At 45.6% G+C, this 16214-nt stretch overlaps 1 protein-coding gene across 1 annotated transcript in view; it reads right to left on the reverse strand.

Moving 5' to 3' along the window:
* The window catches only part of gmds (GDP-mannose 4,6-dehydratase), a 189605-nt gene that overhangs the window by 110250 nt on the left and 63141 nt on the right, over window positions 1-16214 (reverse strand). The window contains exon 7 of the mRNA XM_083940494.1: window positions 3988-4115. Within this exon, the coding sequence (XP_083796620.1) occupies window positions 3988-4115 (128 nt within the window). The remainder of the gene's footprint in view (window positions 1-3987; window positions 4116-16214) is intronic.

The raw sequence follows: 16214 nt of genomic DNA on the forward strand, positions 1-16214 counted from the left end.
GCTCGCTCCCAGCCAGCCCTCTACTCTACACAGGAAATGGCTCTCTGCAGCCAGAAGGGGAGGAGGTATGAAGGGGTGGAGGGCGGGGGGCTCCAAACAGCTGTACCCACCATGGGCCAGCGCAGGGAGGGGACACAGGCCGAAAGGAGAGGAAGGAGCAGCGAAGAGGGCAGTCCTCCGTAAAGATGGACGATGGAGACGGACTTGAAGATAGATATCTTTATCTGCTCAGATAGACTTTCGTAAGGGATTGATGTGAGTTTACTTTTCTCCGTTTTTCCTTTGTATCGCCAAGTCTCAGGAAACCACACTCAAAAAAATAGGGCAGCCAAATGTTTCAAACATCATCCAAGTGAAAATGTCCAAGACTTAACCCCTTTGAGGAAAATGAGATCAGGAGGATTTCAATTATTGTATCTGCTGGTTTGGTACTAAAGGGTTCAGCTCATAATACCATAATAATAATAATAATAATAATAATAAAAGGACTCCATTGAGAGAAGCTGGGCAGCTCCAGGTCTGTCTGCCTGCCTGGGACGGACACCCGATACCGGCTGAGATGATGCCCAGCCAGCCGCGCGCCTTCAGACGTCGTTAGAGCAGACACACAGCACGCCCCTCCTGCCACCCGCAATCCATCCACAGCCAATTACAAGCAATTTCCCTGTCCTGGGTGGGGTGAGGAGAGGGAGAGAGTGAGGGAGGAAAAGCAGTTGTCAGACTAAAGCAGACACACATGGTTCTGTTTACACATTGCCAGTTGTTTGGCTTTGCCATGGCAACACACTGGCTGGACGGATACTTCAAAATGAGACGGAGAGAGGCAGAGAAGGAGGAGGGGGGGCATGGTGACAGTTGTGGCCTTTGATGGTCAGCAGGGCGGGGTGAACTTTCAGCGGGAGAGATGGTTCATTTATGCATGATGTACAAACGTCCCCACAAACACGCGTCTGTTTCCCTTCTGCCTCTGCTGCCTCTCATCTTCTCCCCCTTCCTCCTCCTCTTCCACATCAGTTCCCCTCAGCACCTCGGGCTTCTGTTTGGCTTCCCGAAATCCGCCTTTCCGAAACTGGAGACGCACAGCGAGGTGGTGCCTGATTCACCAGAACTGGAATGTCTGCAGTTCCCACAGGAAACCTGGGGCGTCTCAAGGCAGGGTGCCCTGGACAGGCGAGTGCTCACACACACACGCACACACACACAGACACACACATATAAATCCAGCAGCAAAAGTGTGGCACGTACAACACATAAGTACACAACTGGTCAGTGGGACGAACATAACCGGAAGCTGAATGTGACCCAACAACCAGAGTTTACCTGTCCGAGAAGAAGAACCAGTCATGTTGTTTTACTTCGTAGTGAGCAGAAGTTTAAATTTACATTTACAACCTTTATATTTCTCCACATGGCAGCATTACGTTATTACAGCTCCATGAGAACTGTTGTGATGAAGACAGCAGCCAGAGCTTCATGTTAGAGCTACTGCTCAGTCGACTCATCGATTATCAACAGAAAAAAACAAATATTTTGATAAAATGCTGTTTTCAGCGTTTCATATATATTATTTTGAAAATCTTTGGGTTTTAGACTCTGTATCAAATTAATTAATTGGTTGCAGCCCTACTGTAGAAAAGGGACGTAGCTTTGATTAGATTTAATGATCAACAATCCAATATCAGCGATATTGATTAAAATATTGATACATATCAATTAAAAAAAACTTTATTTGTCCCCGGGGGGCAATTCAGGGCACCTGATACTAACCTTTACTATCAAAAGATCCATGTTGCCCCCTCTTCCACCAGATAAAACTCGTCTGGAGCCTCAAAACATATGTGATGTCACAGCTTATAAAGGTTTATATAAAGTTACTGTTGACATTTTATTCCCTGTCCCAAAATTGTGGTTGTTTGCTAATTTCTCACCACATATCAAGCATACAGGTAAGACATCATCATGTGAAAGCAAATCAATGTGTCCACGAAACACTATTTTCGGTCGCTAATGTCTTTTTGGGGGGGGGGGGGGGGAGTTATCCAGCATCAGTGCGGGTCACCAGCTCCAGATCAGCCACCTGCAGAGAAAGGCGCTGGGCCGTAGACCAAGGATGAGACGCATGTTTTTCACGTAATATGTTTTCAATATCACCTTGAACTCCAAGATAAAATGTTTTCCCCTTGTCCACTGTGCAAGAAACAGGTTATTTAAACATTGTTCGTACAATTTTTTGCCAGAGCTGCAGGGAGCCACTGATAAGGGGCTGAAGAGGCGAATGCGGCCCCGGAGCCGTGGGTTGCAGACCCCTGGTTTAGTCGATCGCAGCCCCGTGAACTGACTCTAAATCATCACGGCAGGAAACGATGTCTACGATACAGCGTAGCTCATTAGGAGAGCTTCAGTTGCAATCAAGAAGCCTTGAGTCTTTCATTTTTTACTTTTATATCAGATAACAACATTTTGTTGACGCCGTTTCCGTTTATTTGCACTCGTAATTCATGAAGGAGAGTTTAAGCCAACAGAACAAAGATGAGTTCATAGATTTTTGCCTCACTATATTAACACCTAAGTGACCGCTGCACTGAACGATCCAAACAGCAAAGCAGTGAACAGACATTAGCCGTGGCTAACTAAGTGTTCTCTGTGTGACACCCCAGACTCAGACGCTGATCTCATGACTTAAAACTCCACTTTTTTTGTATTTTCCTTCAGTTTTTCAGCCTCGTTCTCTTGTTCCTGTACAGTCATGAAGCAGAGTCAGTCACTGGATAAGAGTCAACTGTTTGCTCGAGCTGAAACATTATCAACTTACGTGGGCACGTCGTTACTGGGAATCAGAGTTTGTTTGTGCCCACTTGGGTTTTTCCGTTGATGATGGTGCTGATTTGTGTTCAGTCCACTCCACCGAGAAGTGCCACACCTTCCTGTCACCTCACACCCGTCTGAGAGAAATGGACTGGACTTTTAATTCCAGTATACTTTTATTTTGTCAGATGTGTGTTCATATTCAGGTCAGTCTTCCTACCGCAGGAGAAAAATATTATTCAGCGTGGTAACAATCGGATATGACTGATCTGAAGTCTTCCCGTATCAGGCGGGGGACGGCTTCACTGACGCCACCTACGCCTCCGCAACTCGCCTCAACAGCGTGAGCCGCCGCTTCACTGCCACCCTGCACTGACGCAGTGACCTCACACTGCGCTCTGCAGTTAAACAGGGGTTCCCCGCCGTAACCTCCTCACCCCCACTCCCATCTCAAAGAGCGCCCCCCGCCACCCCCGCCACCGTCACCTCCTAATAATAACACGGTCCGCTGTGAGGGGTCTGCTGTAAGACATGGCAACCCCGTCGAGTCTTTCATCTCAACAGCCCGAACACACGTGTTCCAACCTTAACCTATCACACACTTTGACACACACACACACATTGGAATGCTTACACACACACACACACACACAGTCATGGACGGGGGAAAATAACACACATGTTCAGAAACACTGAGCTCCGTCTGCTCCTGGACGTGGCGACCCCACTGTTCCTTTCATCTCAACAATCCTTTCTCTGCTTGCTGCTGGCACCATTACGTTAACACAAACACCATATTTCTGTCATCGTCCCCAGGACACCGCGTTCCCTTAATATCTCTCTTTCTTCTGCGGGCGCTCGGGGAATGGCGATGGGGGCCTGAAGGGATCTGGGACATGGGTGAGTTGTGGGAAACCAGAGTGCAGCCTGCGGCCTCACAGCATGAAGCCCTCTCTCTCTCCACCCGCTCCCCCCACTCTGTCTCTATCTCTGTTTCTCTTTTGGCAGAGAATCATAGGAGGCTTCATGCAGATCGCATATTGCGGCCTCAAATGATCTGGGAAAACATGCCCTGTTAATGCTATGTGCACATCTGAACCCTGTTCAACTCTGAAGCGGTGCACGCACAGTTTGTGTCCATTTCTCTAGGCTTGTGTGCAGTTACGCTTGTGTGTGTTTTACCTCCACATAGTCTTTGGCGTGACCCCAGTCCCTCTTGGAGTCCAGGTTGCCCAGGCTGAAGTTCTCCAGTTGCCCGAGGTGAATCTTTGCCACAGAACGGCTGATCTTACGCGTCACGAAGTTTGAACCTAAAACACATATTAAAGAAAGCTTTGATGGCATCTTCTGAATTCGATCACAGTTTACACAGGGCTTTAATATATCAGAGGTTCAGCTCAGTCCAGAACAAACAAACACAGAAACATGGACACAAAGAGCAGATAAGTGAAACTGAGGCCTCCTCGTGGAAGAGTTTAAGAGATCCTTACCAAACTAACTCATCACCTCACACATGCAGTACAGTAGACAGCCTTTCAAACCTCTACTACTGCTCAAAACTCCTTTAGTCAAAGTAAAGACCCGAGCAAAAAGCCACCCTGAGTCGAATCGATTAGTTACCACCTCGCATTAAAGCCACTAGATCATTTTAGAATCGTTCTCTCTTATTTTCCTCTCTAATTCCCTGTTTTAGTGTCAATTCTGGGCTGGATGCCAAGAGAAATCTCAAAGCATCCGTCTGTCTACACCGAAAAAAGCAACAGGGACAGGCCACAGAAAAAATCACAACCAAGCGGGACCACCCCGGCGCAGCGACCAGTCCAGTCACCACACTGACGGGCGATTCGTCTGCCAGATCGCCCGGTGGTGCTCCTCGTTCTGAGCAGACACACGTGGCCATATCTGCGGGAAGAGAAATTATCTCGTAATGACTATTTTTGTGCCGTCAGAAGGGTTAGAGCAGTTTTTGGGTGTTTTTTTGGCGGGACACTGAGGGCCGGTGTCATGTTCTCTGCTCCTGCTGCGAGGGGAGAGACGCTGCGGAGAGGCCGCGAATAAAAGCGCCAGTCCTCCAAACCAAACACGGCATTATAATGATGGAAATCAACACTCAGTATTAGGGTGTCATGTCTAATAATGCCACCATCTTAGTTGAAACTGTTTATTAGAGCTTGAGGGCTTTAACTTTGTTCTTGGGTCTTGTGTTCAAAAGCCAAAATGGCCGACATGTGGTGATATGTGAAAGTCTCATTTCAAAGGAGAGCTTGAAGCTTGAATCAAAGCGTCGGCTATTTTTAGCCTGCTGTACATAAATCTCCCACAACCTTGCGTGAACCTTTTGGAGACCTCTTAAGAGCTCCTCAATGCTGTTCTCTAAACTCATCCTGTCTGAGATGAATGTGGCCTTTTAGCTCCATAATGCGGGGACTCTGTCTCGACACTGTATCCCTGTTCCCCTGACATGGAGCAGAGCCTCCGTTCAGACGCAGGAAAATCCCATGAACCCAATCATGCGAAATTTGTAGTAATTATTTCATAGGGAAAGCGACAGCCCCGGGCAGGCTGAGCGAAAACAGGCCAGAGGAGGTTAGACACGCTTATTTGAGAAAATACAGCATGTTGTGTGTCGGTGTCGGGTCACATGGCCCCGGTGTCGGCGCTGCCTTGCCGCCATGTTGAGCTGGACTTTAATTAAGTTTAAATGATGCTGCAGGGAGTCTGCAGACCTTTTGGGGGGGTTTTAAAATTCAACATAACTTTATTTTTACAATTATTTACAGTTATTACTCAAATTTGTCTCATTGTAACTTAATTATCTACTTGTGTAATATGTTATTTAATCAACTAGTTGTTTACTGTGACTACCTCTGACATGGGTTGTTGGGAGGGAAGGTGGGATTCATGTTGGGGTTATTTGTTTTTCACCTTGAAGCTGACGCTCTGACGCAGTATGAGAAAAAACAAAAGAAAACATACAGTAACAAATACTTTTCCTATCAAACACGCTCTTTAAATGTGCATAAGGGAGACAAGATATTTCAAACTTGATACTAACACAAGAGAGGATATTTAATAATAATGAAAAAGGACTTTAAAAAGGGGGCGGTGCTGAAATCGACTGAAATGGAGGTGAAAAGTAATAAACGAAAAAAAAATGAACAGTTATTCCTCCATTTTGTCTCATTGTAACTTAATTATCTACTTGTGTAATATGTTATTTAATCACCCAGTTGTTTACTGTGACTACATCTGACATGGGTTGTTGGGAGGGATGGTGGGTTTTTCTTTTTCACCTTAAAGCAGACGCCCTGACGCAGTATGCAACTGTTAAAATAAAAAAAATGTACATATAATCTGTCATTTCAATGGACAGGGTGAGAATAATTGTCATAATCTTGATTTTTAAATATATATTTAACAGCAGTTCATTTCCCTTCATTCATAATGAGTGCCTTCAGATTTTTCTGTCATTATTATAAAAAGACACTCTTTATTTTGTCAGATGTGAATCCATTTGTGTGTGAGCGAAATAATAAAAAAAAACTTGTTGTGCTTCCATTTTACCAACTCATATTCAGGTCAGTCTTCCAACCACAGGAGGAAAATATTATTCAGCGTGGTAACAATCGGATATGACTGATCTGAAGTCTTCCCGTATCAGGCGGGGGACGGCTTCACTGACGCCACCTACGCCTACGCAACTCGCCTTAACAGCGTGAGCCGCCGCTTCACTGCCACCCTGCACTGACGCAGTGACCTCACACTGCGATCTGCAGTTAAACAGGGGTTCCCCGCCGTAACCTCCTCATCCCCACTCCCGCCACCACTATTATTTACAGTTATTACTCTATTTTGTCTCATTGTAACTTAATTATCTACTTATGTAATATGTTATTTAATCACCCAGTTGTTTACTGTGACTACATCTGATTTTGATGGACAAGGTCAGAATAATTGTCATAATCTTGTTTTTTTTAAAGATACTGTATATTTAATAGCAGTTAATCTTCTTTCATTCATTTCCTTCTTTTATAATGAGGGCCTTCAGATGTTTCTGTCATTATTATAAAAAGAAATCCGTCACTGGCGGAAAATATCGGGCGAACTCTGCTCCACATCCCTCCATTATCCAGAATTGTGTGAATCAATATTATTGACACGTTCATTAGAAAATAGCATGTGCCTACAGAGCGTAGATAAATCGTGGATGGAAATCCCCTCCGATGTCAGAGCCGTCCTGTCTTTACATGATCGTCTCATCTGGGCCCCCGGGGGCCGTTCTCTAACCTGGCAGGTCATCTGTTCTGGCAGGCACCGCTGCTCCCCCGAACTACAGTCGGCTATTATTCATCTCCCACTGGCACATGCATGGATGTCAGCTCTGCTCTCTCGATCGCAGGGTGAGGGATAGTTAGCATGCAAACACACACACACACACACACACTTGAACAATCTCACGTCATATATCTGTTGCTCAAACAATTAAGCAATTAGTCAATGGACGGAAACTTAATCGACAACTATTTAAAAGGGGGAACTCCGCAGATTTTACACATGCAATGATCGGTGAACCAGTCACAGGGATGAATACCTCTCAGCCAGAGACAGCTCTATAATATTTTCTGTGGCTCCGGGGGAACTTTTTAAAGTCGGAGAACTTGTTGTTATATGACCAGGGTTATCTTGACTTATTAAATGGAGGGCCTGTGTTACGGACTCAGTTCAGGACAATTAGAAGACATGGGTTAACCATGCACGGAGGTCTAATGAAAAGAGGCCAAGGATTGAGATGAAGAATACCGTGTTTTTGGATGTTGTCTGATCTCATCTTCACCTCTGCAGCTTCAATTTTCACTGTTGATCTTGTTTTTTTCTCTTGTGACTTAACTTTGTGGAAATGCTCTCCTTCATTCCTGTAATGCTCTTTAAATAATCAGTTAACTGCATTAACTAACATTGCAACATAAGTCACTGCTATTTATTTATTTAAGCTTTATTTAATTTAAAAAGATTCATTGAGGGCGTTCCCTAATTGTCAATGAAATCCACAGTACAATTAAAACAGAACAGACAATAATTCATGAAAGAATAATCAGATAACGACGAAAATAGTAGTGAATGTAGTTTGTTTGTCTGTCTTTGGATTACAGGAAAACTATTGGCGTGACTTTCCTGAGACTTGATGGAAGGCTGGAGCACGGGCCAATGAAGAACCCCCTGAATATCAGGAATCACAGGGCGGATACATTGATATCTTTCAGTGTCTTTAACGTTGAGAGGTAGAGCATTTGTGCTGCATTCATGTGATGTCAGCAAAATTAGAAACGGTTAGTTAGTTGTTTCCCGCGCTGCATTAACACTGAGAGATAGGGCATGACTCGATGGAGGTTTGCCCTCTCCACCTGCCCGTCTAGTTTCCCATGTGTTCTCTAGTTTATGTTGTCGTAAATTAAATATTTGGTTGTTTTTTTTACCAATCTGGAAATTTGTGTTTCTAATATTGATTTTTCATTTCTGGATTAAGCTATTAATCCCGACATAATCAATAGATTACACAATACTTAAATGTTTATTAGTTGCAGCTCTCTGCAGTAAATGTATATTAGGACCCAGTGCAGCAATGAAACAAGAGCCCAGATTGGTAACTACAGTAAATTGGAAGGCAGATGTTTGTTTGATTCAACTTCCAAGGGAAACTCAAGTTTGCAGGTTAAACACGGGTTGTCTAAACACTGCAGAGCCGTGTTGGCTCTTAAAAAGGTGGTAGAGGCATATAGTGTAGCACAGTACACCCAATCAGTAATAAAGTCCATTATTTCCCCCTAAGCACACCTGTAGTCTCCTTGTAAAGCTCACACCTCTGTTTGGAGTGGCTCTGCTCCCCGCCTGCTCTAATTGGTGCGGTGTGGACCAGAGCACGGGCCTTATGGACCGGCCTGCCTGGCTGTGGACAAAGCCTGCTCTGTTACTGGCCCGGGTGTTAATGTGTTTCCTTTACTGGCAGCGGCACCACAGGACAGCCAGAAGGAGGGGGTGGAGGGGGTGGAGGGAGGTGAGGGGAGCCAGAGGGGGCTAACAGGAGGTTTCGAGCCCAAACGGGGCAGCGGTGGCCGTTTCACCTTGCCCACCGCCCGGCGGAAAGTCCAATAAAACCATGGGCCGTGAAAACTGAGCAGACAGCAAAACCCATGCCAGAAATGGACACTCAATCTCTTTCTCTCACTCATTCTCACTTAACCGTTTCGTTTCTCTTTTTTTTTTTCCATCGTTCTTTTTTATTTTTTTGGCCAGAGAAGCGACAGGAAAAACGTAACACACAGGCTTCGTTGGCACAGCTGGGCTGAAGTATGGAGAGAAAAAAAAAGTAGTAGGAGGAGGAGGAGGGTGAGGAGAAATGTGCGGAGATGTCTCCCCTCCAGAGCCAGGCCATGTGGACCCAGACAGGATGGGGACGGGAGCTGTCAGCTGGGGGCTCGGGTGTGGGGGAGTCAGGGAGGGGACTGTGGGTTTGAGGGGATTTTGGCTTCACTGGCCTTGGTTACTCAACAGTATCTGTTGTTAGAACCATGCTGCTAAAGAAAGGTGACTTATGAGGTCTGTCTTCACACTGTGTGACGGCCCAGCCCTTACTCTACGCACTCCGACCTCAAGACGTCTGACTCATCTCTATTACCGTCTGCGAATGTATTTCTGTGCGTTCGCTGATTAAGATTCAGCTGCGGTGTGATTTATTCAAATCACTCTTTTGTAACATTTGTTTTGAAGACATTATATGCAGTCATGGCTCGGTGGAACGGCGCACAAACTCTGGAAACATGGAGCAAATTCAAGTCTTCAATCATGTCAAGCATTTATCAAGTCGATCTTAAATGTACCATGTGCGCAGGTACAACATCTACTTCCTTCCTAGGCCAAGGCTCCTCTTCCAAATTTAAACCTGGCATATGTTTTTCATCACCACGTAAATCTGCTCCGAGGTGATTTGCGGGATGTTACTAAGTTCTCCCTTTTCTTAATAAAAACTGTGGAATGACTCGGTAATGCAGAAGTTTAATGAGCCTTGTTCCCAAAAATAGGACGGTGGGTTGCCACTTTTCTTCTTCTTTTTTTTTTTAAGTTGAACACAAAGACTTACTCCGAGTATTTTCCAGATATTTGACAGTTGAGTAATTTCTTTTCTGAGCTTGTCTGAACTGGCCTCGTTCTGAAGCTGGTAAAGAAAAAATAGCCCAGATTTAATTCTGATTGCTACAGAGGTGTAATAGAAACCCTTAGGTTACCTCAACAGGGTTACACACCTGTTTTGGAATTCAACCAGAACTGCAAATCCCATAATCCCACTCTGTCTTTGACCAATGGCCTGGGGGAGTGAAAGGCTTTGGAGTCGAAAATGCAACCCTTGAATTTCCATCTCCACCTCCACCTTCACACGTTTCAGGATTACGGTTGACGCCGTAGCCCTGTTTACGTCAAAACAAACGTGGGCTCATCTCCTTTATCTGCACTTGAGTTATGAACAAAATACCTGACTTGCAGGAGCACTGAGTGATTCCGCAGGAGGAATCTTCCCCTGGTCGGGGATTGGCCAAATTACACCCAGGCCAAAGACCTGTCAGTGTCTGCCATCGCCGTTATTGCACAATTCACATTCTGACTGATCTTTGGAGGCTCGACGAAGGGAGAATATTTGCGTTACATCCAAAAGAGGTCACGCGCTCAGCTCCGCCAACAGAGCGTCTATTCACACCTGACAGACTGCTGCCCTCGTTCTGAGCTGACTCAACTGACAGGGAGGGAAAGAAATGTGATTGTGAGGGTTGGAATGGGGCTGGAGGGTTGCGAAGACAAAGGCCAAGAAAGTCACTTTTTTTTTGTGGGGGGTGTGACGCAAAAATATGGATGGACGGAGAAAGGTGTGGGGAAAGAAAAGGAGGGTGTGAAGAAAGAGACGGGAGTAGATCATACATGTTTTTCTTGAGTTCCAACACTGACAGCACCACCTACACACATCAGAAACGAGAGCCAACGAGACAGTGTTTCATCCTAGTATCGAAAACAAAGTTGTTATTGTGTCTGGCAGCATCCCGTAGTTTGACTAAATGGGGTTGTCCTCTGAGAGGAACTGGGTTTACAGAGGCGACGGGGAGCCCTCAACGCACGGTGCAATTAACGGTGCTCAAAGCTAGCACTCTTGGATTCTTGGATACCATGGTGACCTCGGACAACAAACACAGATTTAAGGAGCTACGAAGGGGATGAGTGAAGGTAGAAACCTAAAAGACCATGTGACATGTCTGAAACCAAGGTAAGCAGAGGCGGAGGGAAGCACCTTTTTTGGGCCACGTGACATAATGTGGTGGAAACTGTGGGGGAGAAAGTCTGTCGTCAGCTCTGCTTCGGAGGCGTGAGACGCCGCTCTTCACCTGGCCACAGTTCAGCTGATGTTTAGACTGCTCCCACTCAGCCTTTTCTCATCAACGCCCGACGTAACGAAAGACGGCAAAAAACAAAAAGTTGCCGGGATCACTCCAAATCCCCTCGACGCCCCCCTGACCGAGTCATTCCCATTTGAAGATTTCCTTAGAAAATAACCTCTCCAATAAATGGAAAACATATCCTCTTACAAATCTATCATGCGATCTGACCTTTTGGGCTCAACCTCAACGAAAGCAGAAAGATGAAGCCAAGGCATGTAGCGGCTCAGTGGCTGTATGTGTGAGTATTCGAGCGGGCAGCATTGACTTTGGCAGTGCTATTCTAACTTCCCCAATGCTAACGGGTCTTCTCTCCTAACATAACAGTATATTATTCTATACTGCCAAGCGTGAACCACAGAGCTCTCAGGGTGGAGAGATGGATGGGACTTCCCCAAATAAACCAGGGGATTAGCCTACAACTGGAGCTGGTCAGTAGCAGCAACACACAAAACATATTACTGCACTGATTTACTGCACGGCCTTGGATCAACACACTGCTTATAACTATAAATTAAACTTGGGTTTTGTCTTTTATTGTCAAAATCCCATTTTGGAGTCTTTGAGGTGCTGTATGTTTGTTGAATCCGACGACCAAATAAATATATGAACTGGTTATTTGCACAGGTTTCACTGCTGATCATTCCTGCCAAGAGACTGTAGAGTACTGCACTGTCTCATATGTCAAAGCAATATGGAGTCTATTTAGCGCCCCAGCTAACGCTAATCCCCTCTTCAGAGTCGGTGTGAGGGCTGTTTGTTATGGCTAACAACTAAGCTAACCAGAAAGAGGCTAGCCGCGCTGTGAACCGGGCCCGGCAGATGCAGGCCTCTATTTGCTTTGCTTCACGCTGAATTTCCGCCGGGATATTTTTCCTCCCCAACTGTCCGATTCCAACCTTCACTTCAGAACAATGGAGGTCAGCTGTTTATTGGTTGACCGGTCAGGTGTTTACGAGAGCTGTAAGAGAAACCAGAAGGGCATTCCTGCTGGGATTAAGTCATCCTGTGCGCTGTAAGAGACAGAGCTCCTTGTTGAATCCCGCAGAGGGACAGTAAGTCTGAGGGGAAACTGGTGTTAAAGGTTCATTCTTCTTGCTCCAGCCATTCCCAGCTGCCACCAGACCGTCCTATGTGACACGCCACACCACGCCACACTGCGGCGTGGAGATGATTGGCCATTGGTAAGTCACTTCGGGAGCAAGTGAGTTTGTTGTTCAAGGGAAAACTTTCTTATGAAGGCAAACATCTATTTGACGCTGACATCATGGACTTCCTTCCTCATTAGTGACTTAATTATCCAGAGGCAGGACTGCTGTGTAAAAGGACTGGAGGGACAGCTCATGAAATAACCCTTTATCTCTCTCTGCCACAAGTGCACGTAGGGACAGTGTGTGGCTGAGAACAGAGGAGAGATGAATTCCTCTGGCTCTCATGATGTGCAGTATGTTTCATTAGTTTATTATAGTGAAGACATTGGTTTTGGTGGGTAATTCCCCCGAAATCATTCGGGATCAACGAGAGCATCTACGCTATTTTATTTCATATATTTAGTTCTTATATTTATTTATTAACTGGGATTCAGCTGATTTTTATCCTAGTACTGTGTCCCAATACCACACTTCACCCTGACAAATACGAAATACATAATATGTGCAATGATGTTGCTGCATTGAACTGCATTGTAGAAATGACCTATCCTGTCAACTTGCAGGGTGGAGATTTCCATGGCAATAGCATCACACTAAGGCAAAACGCAGGGTATCGGAGGAGAAGCCAGGAATAGCTTACCTTGCACGGCAGCTGAATTCTTGCAATATCACAAGATTACACGAGAATCGCTGATTCACGTCACACGAAAATCAAACTACAGCGTTTGTGTTCCGCGCAAGAATGAGCCGACCAATCAGCGCCTGTGAGGAGCTACTGTGGGCAGGGTGGTGCAGGGGGGGTGACAAAGACACGACTGTCCATCGAAACAACAGTGGCTGCTCTCAAAGAGGTTAGTGAAGACGCTTCGGTAGCATCTGTTTTATCAGAACTGGAGAGGTTTTTTTTTTCATTGACAGTAGAGGACGACTCTGAACTGACTTCTGCAAGAATCGAATAGACACATGACAGCGTCTCAGATGGTTCTGTGTAATGAGTCCGGTTAAAGTAAAGATACATATCAGTATTTTGCATACTTAGAGTATCATTAAATCAATTCAACGTTTGAGCCGTCACTGGAGTCGTCATTTCAGTTTCCTGTTGAACAATCCTCCAGTAAAGGCTGAGAACTTACAAAATGATTTGAACTCAAAAATAAAGAAATTTCAGTATGCATGATGACTGTTTTGAAATTCTGCATTTTGTACTTTTTCTGAGGAGGAGACATACTGAATTTCTTGAATTAGTTCAGCACGCAAAATCTCTATTTAACATAAGATACAAGCGGCCGACATGTGTTTCCTCAGGAGGGGGTCTGGAGTCTCCCTTAGAGAGAGGGGGAGAAGTTCAGCATCCGTGAGGAACTCGGAGTAGAGCCGCTGCTCCTTTGCGTTGAAAGGAGCCAGTTGAGGTGGTTCAGGATCATCTAGTAAGGATGAACCCTGGGCGCCTCCCTAGGGGGCAGTTCAGGGCATGTCCAGCTGGGAGGAGGCCTCGGGGAAGACCCAGGACCAGGTGGAGAGATTAGATCTCCACACTGGCCTGGGAACGCCTCAGGATCCACCAGTTAGAGCTGGTTAATGTGGCCCGGGAAAGGGAAGTTTGGGGTCCCCTGCTGGAGCTGCTGCCCCCACGACCCGATCCCCGGATAAGAGGTTGAAGATGAGATGAGATGAGATGATGTTAACAACACCAACAGGGACAATAAGTGAGTTAAAAGTTTGACTGTTGAACAGTGTGCTCTCTGTACAGTATCAGTACAGTAGTTACATGTAATTTACAGTACAACCTGAATGCTCAAAGCATCAACTCCTCCCCTCTGAAGCCCTCCTGTGGGTGCAGAGTGCACGGCCAAACGCCCCCTCAGTGAGGCAGCGGCAGGGTCACGGCGGGCCCCGGGGGCCTGGATAAACACTGGCCAATCCAGCCAACACAAGCGCCACACTGGGTTGTGCAAGGCAGCAGTGGGACATCTGGCCACATCACAGCGCAGCGTTCCTGCTTTATGAGCAACAACAGCCGTAACTCTGAGAATAGAAGTGGCAGGGCTAAACCCAATGGCCCGCTGCTGAAATGCTGACTGTGGAAAAAGGAGGATGAAGACATGGAATGAAAAGAAAGAAGAAAGCAGTGTGTGTGTGTGTGTGTGTGTAGAAAGAATGGAAAGATAGAAGCAGAGTCAGGGAGGGAGATGAGAAAGAGCTGACCGAGGACCAAAAGGCGAAGGACGTGTTATCAAGCGAGCGCGGAGCTTTGCCCTTATAAGGCCATCTTGTGTACGTGTGGAGAAGGACACAAGCATTTCTGATTTCACTGTTTCACAGGGTCACTCAGTCAGCCTGTTTGTTTACCTCGAGAGCTGCAACTAATGATTATTTTCATGATCAATAACTGTGGAGTATTTTTAGATTCATTGATACTTTGTGAAGTCTATACTTTTTTTGTTTCTAATCAGCTGCAGAAGCTGCAGAGGGAGAAGGCAGGGGTGGAAGGATGGTAAGGATGTTAATGATTAATTAAGCTGTTAAATAAGAATTTTGAACAATTAATACAATTAAATCACTTATTGCCTTTAACTGGAGTAGCTTATCGGAGAGTTCCAGCACGAGAAAATTGTGTTTTAGCTGTGTGTCTTCGTGTCAGCTGCGTCTTTCTCGCGTCACCGCAAACTCAGCTTAACACATAACTTGCTAGTGCAGTAGCAAGATGTGACACATGCATCTATATCGAGGACCGGCGGGTTAAATTGGCCGTTCTACACACAGAGTATGCAGGCAGACACACAGCTGACAACCTTGCAGGTGGATGCACATTAGCATCTCTAATGTATGGGTGAAAAAATAATAGACGGCAGTTCATGTCCCGTATGAAACACAAATACAGTGTTGTAGTTTAACAAACATATATATTTTAACCCAAACCACAATCCTTTTCCTTAAACCTAACCAGGCAGTTTTGGTTACATTAACAAGGTTTTTTGTAAACAGCGAGGTAATCCAGGAGTAAAAACGTTTCCCTCGAAACAGAACTGAGAATGCAGTTTGATTGTAGGGGAACGTAATTTTGTAAAAGACAAAACTGGAAAAAGTTTTCAGAGCCCGAGGTGAAAAATGTTTAGCTTTATTGTATAAAGATATTGCAAATCTTCACATTTTAGAGGCTGGAACTAGAGAACGTGAGGCCTTATTGCTCAATTTAACCCATTAACCAGTTATAATTATTGTTTTAGATGAATTTTCTGTTGGTCTCCATTACCCCTCCTGTCACCCAGCTCGCTGTCTGCCTCACATCTCTCCCAGATCAACTCTGTCAACTCATTCTCGATTGCAAAACCTTGATGGCAACCGCACCATCTTTGCTGAGCTGGCTGTAAACCGCACCAGTTCCCACACCTATCTATCCGTGGTAACCCATTAGGGTTTACTGGCTGACCCCTGACCCTGGCTGGGGTCGTGGCCAGGGCCTTCATTAGGGGATAAATCATAAACACCTGAGCGGCTGACCTGGGCACAGCGCTGGGGCTGCAGTCATGTGGTATTCATTTTGGGTCTCGGTGGCGTGTAAATCGGGTTAAACCAGCGCCTGCGACCCTCGGGGCTCAGAGCACATATTAAAAAATGTGACCACAGCCCACTCGCTATGTGTCAGAATGTGTGTGAGTGTGTGTCAAGCAGTTACGAGAAACCTGGCTCCGCCGGTGAATGAATATGACTTTATATAGAGCATGTAATTGAATACTTTTACACAATCCAACCATGGCTGACCTTCTGTTTTACTGCTTTATTA

This window comes from Echiichthys vipera (assembly GCF_963691815.1).
Source record: "Echiichthys vipera genome assembly, chromosome: 3".
NCBI classification, from domain to species: domain Eukaryota; kingdom Metazoa; phylum Chordata; class Actinopteri; order Perciformes; family Trachinidae; genus Echiichthys; species Echiichthys vipera.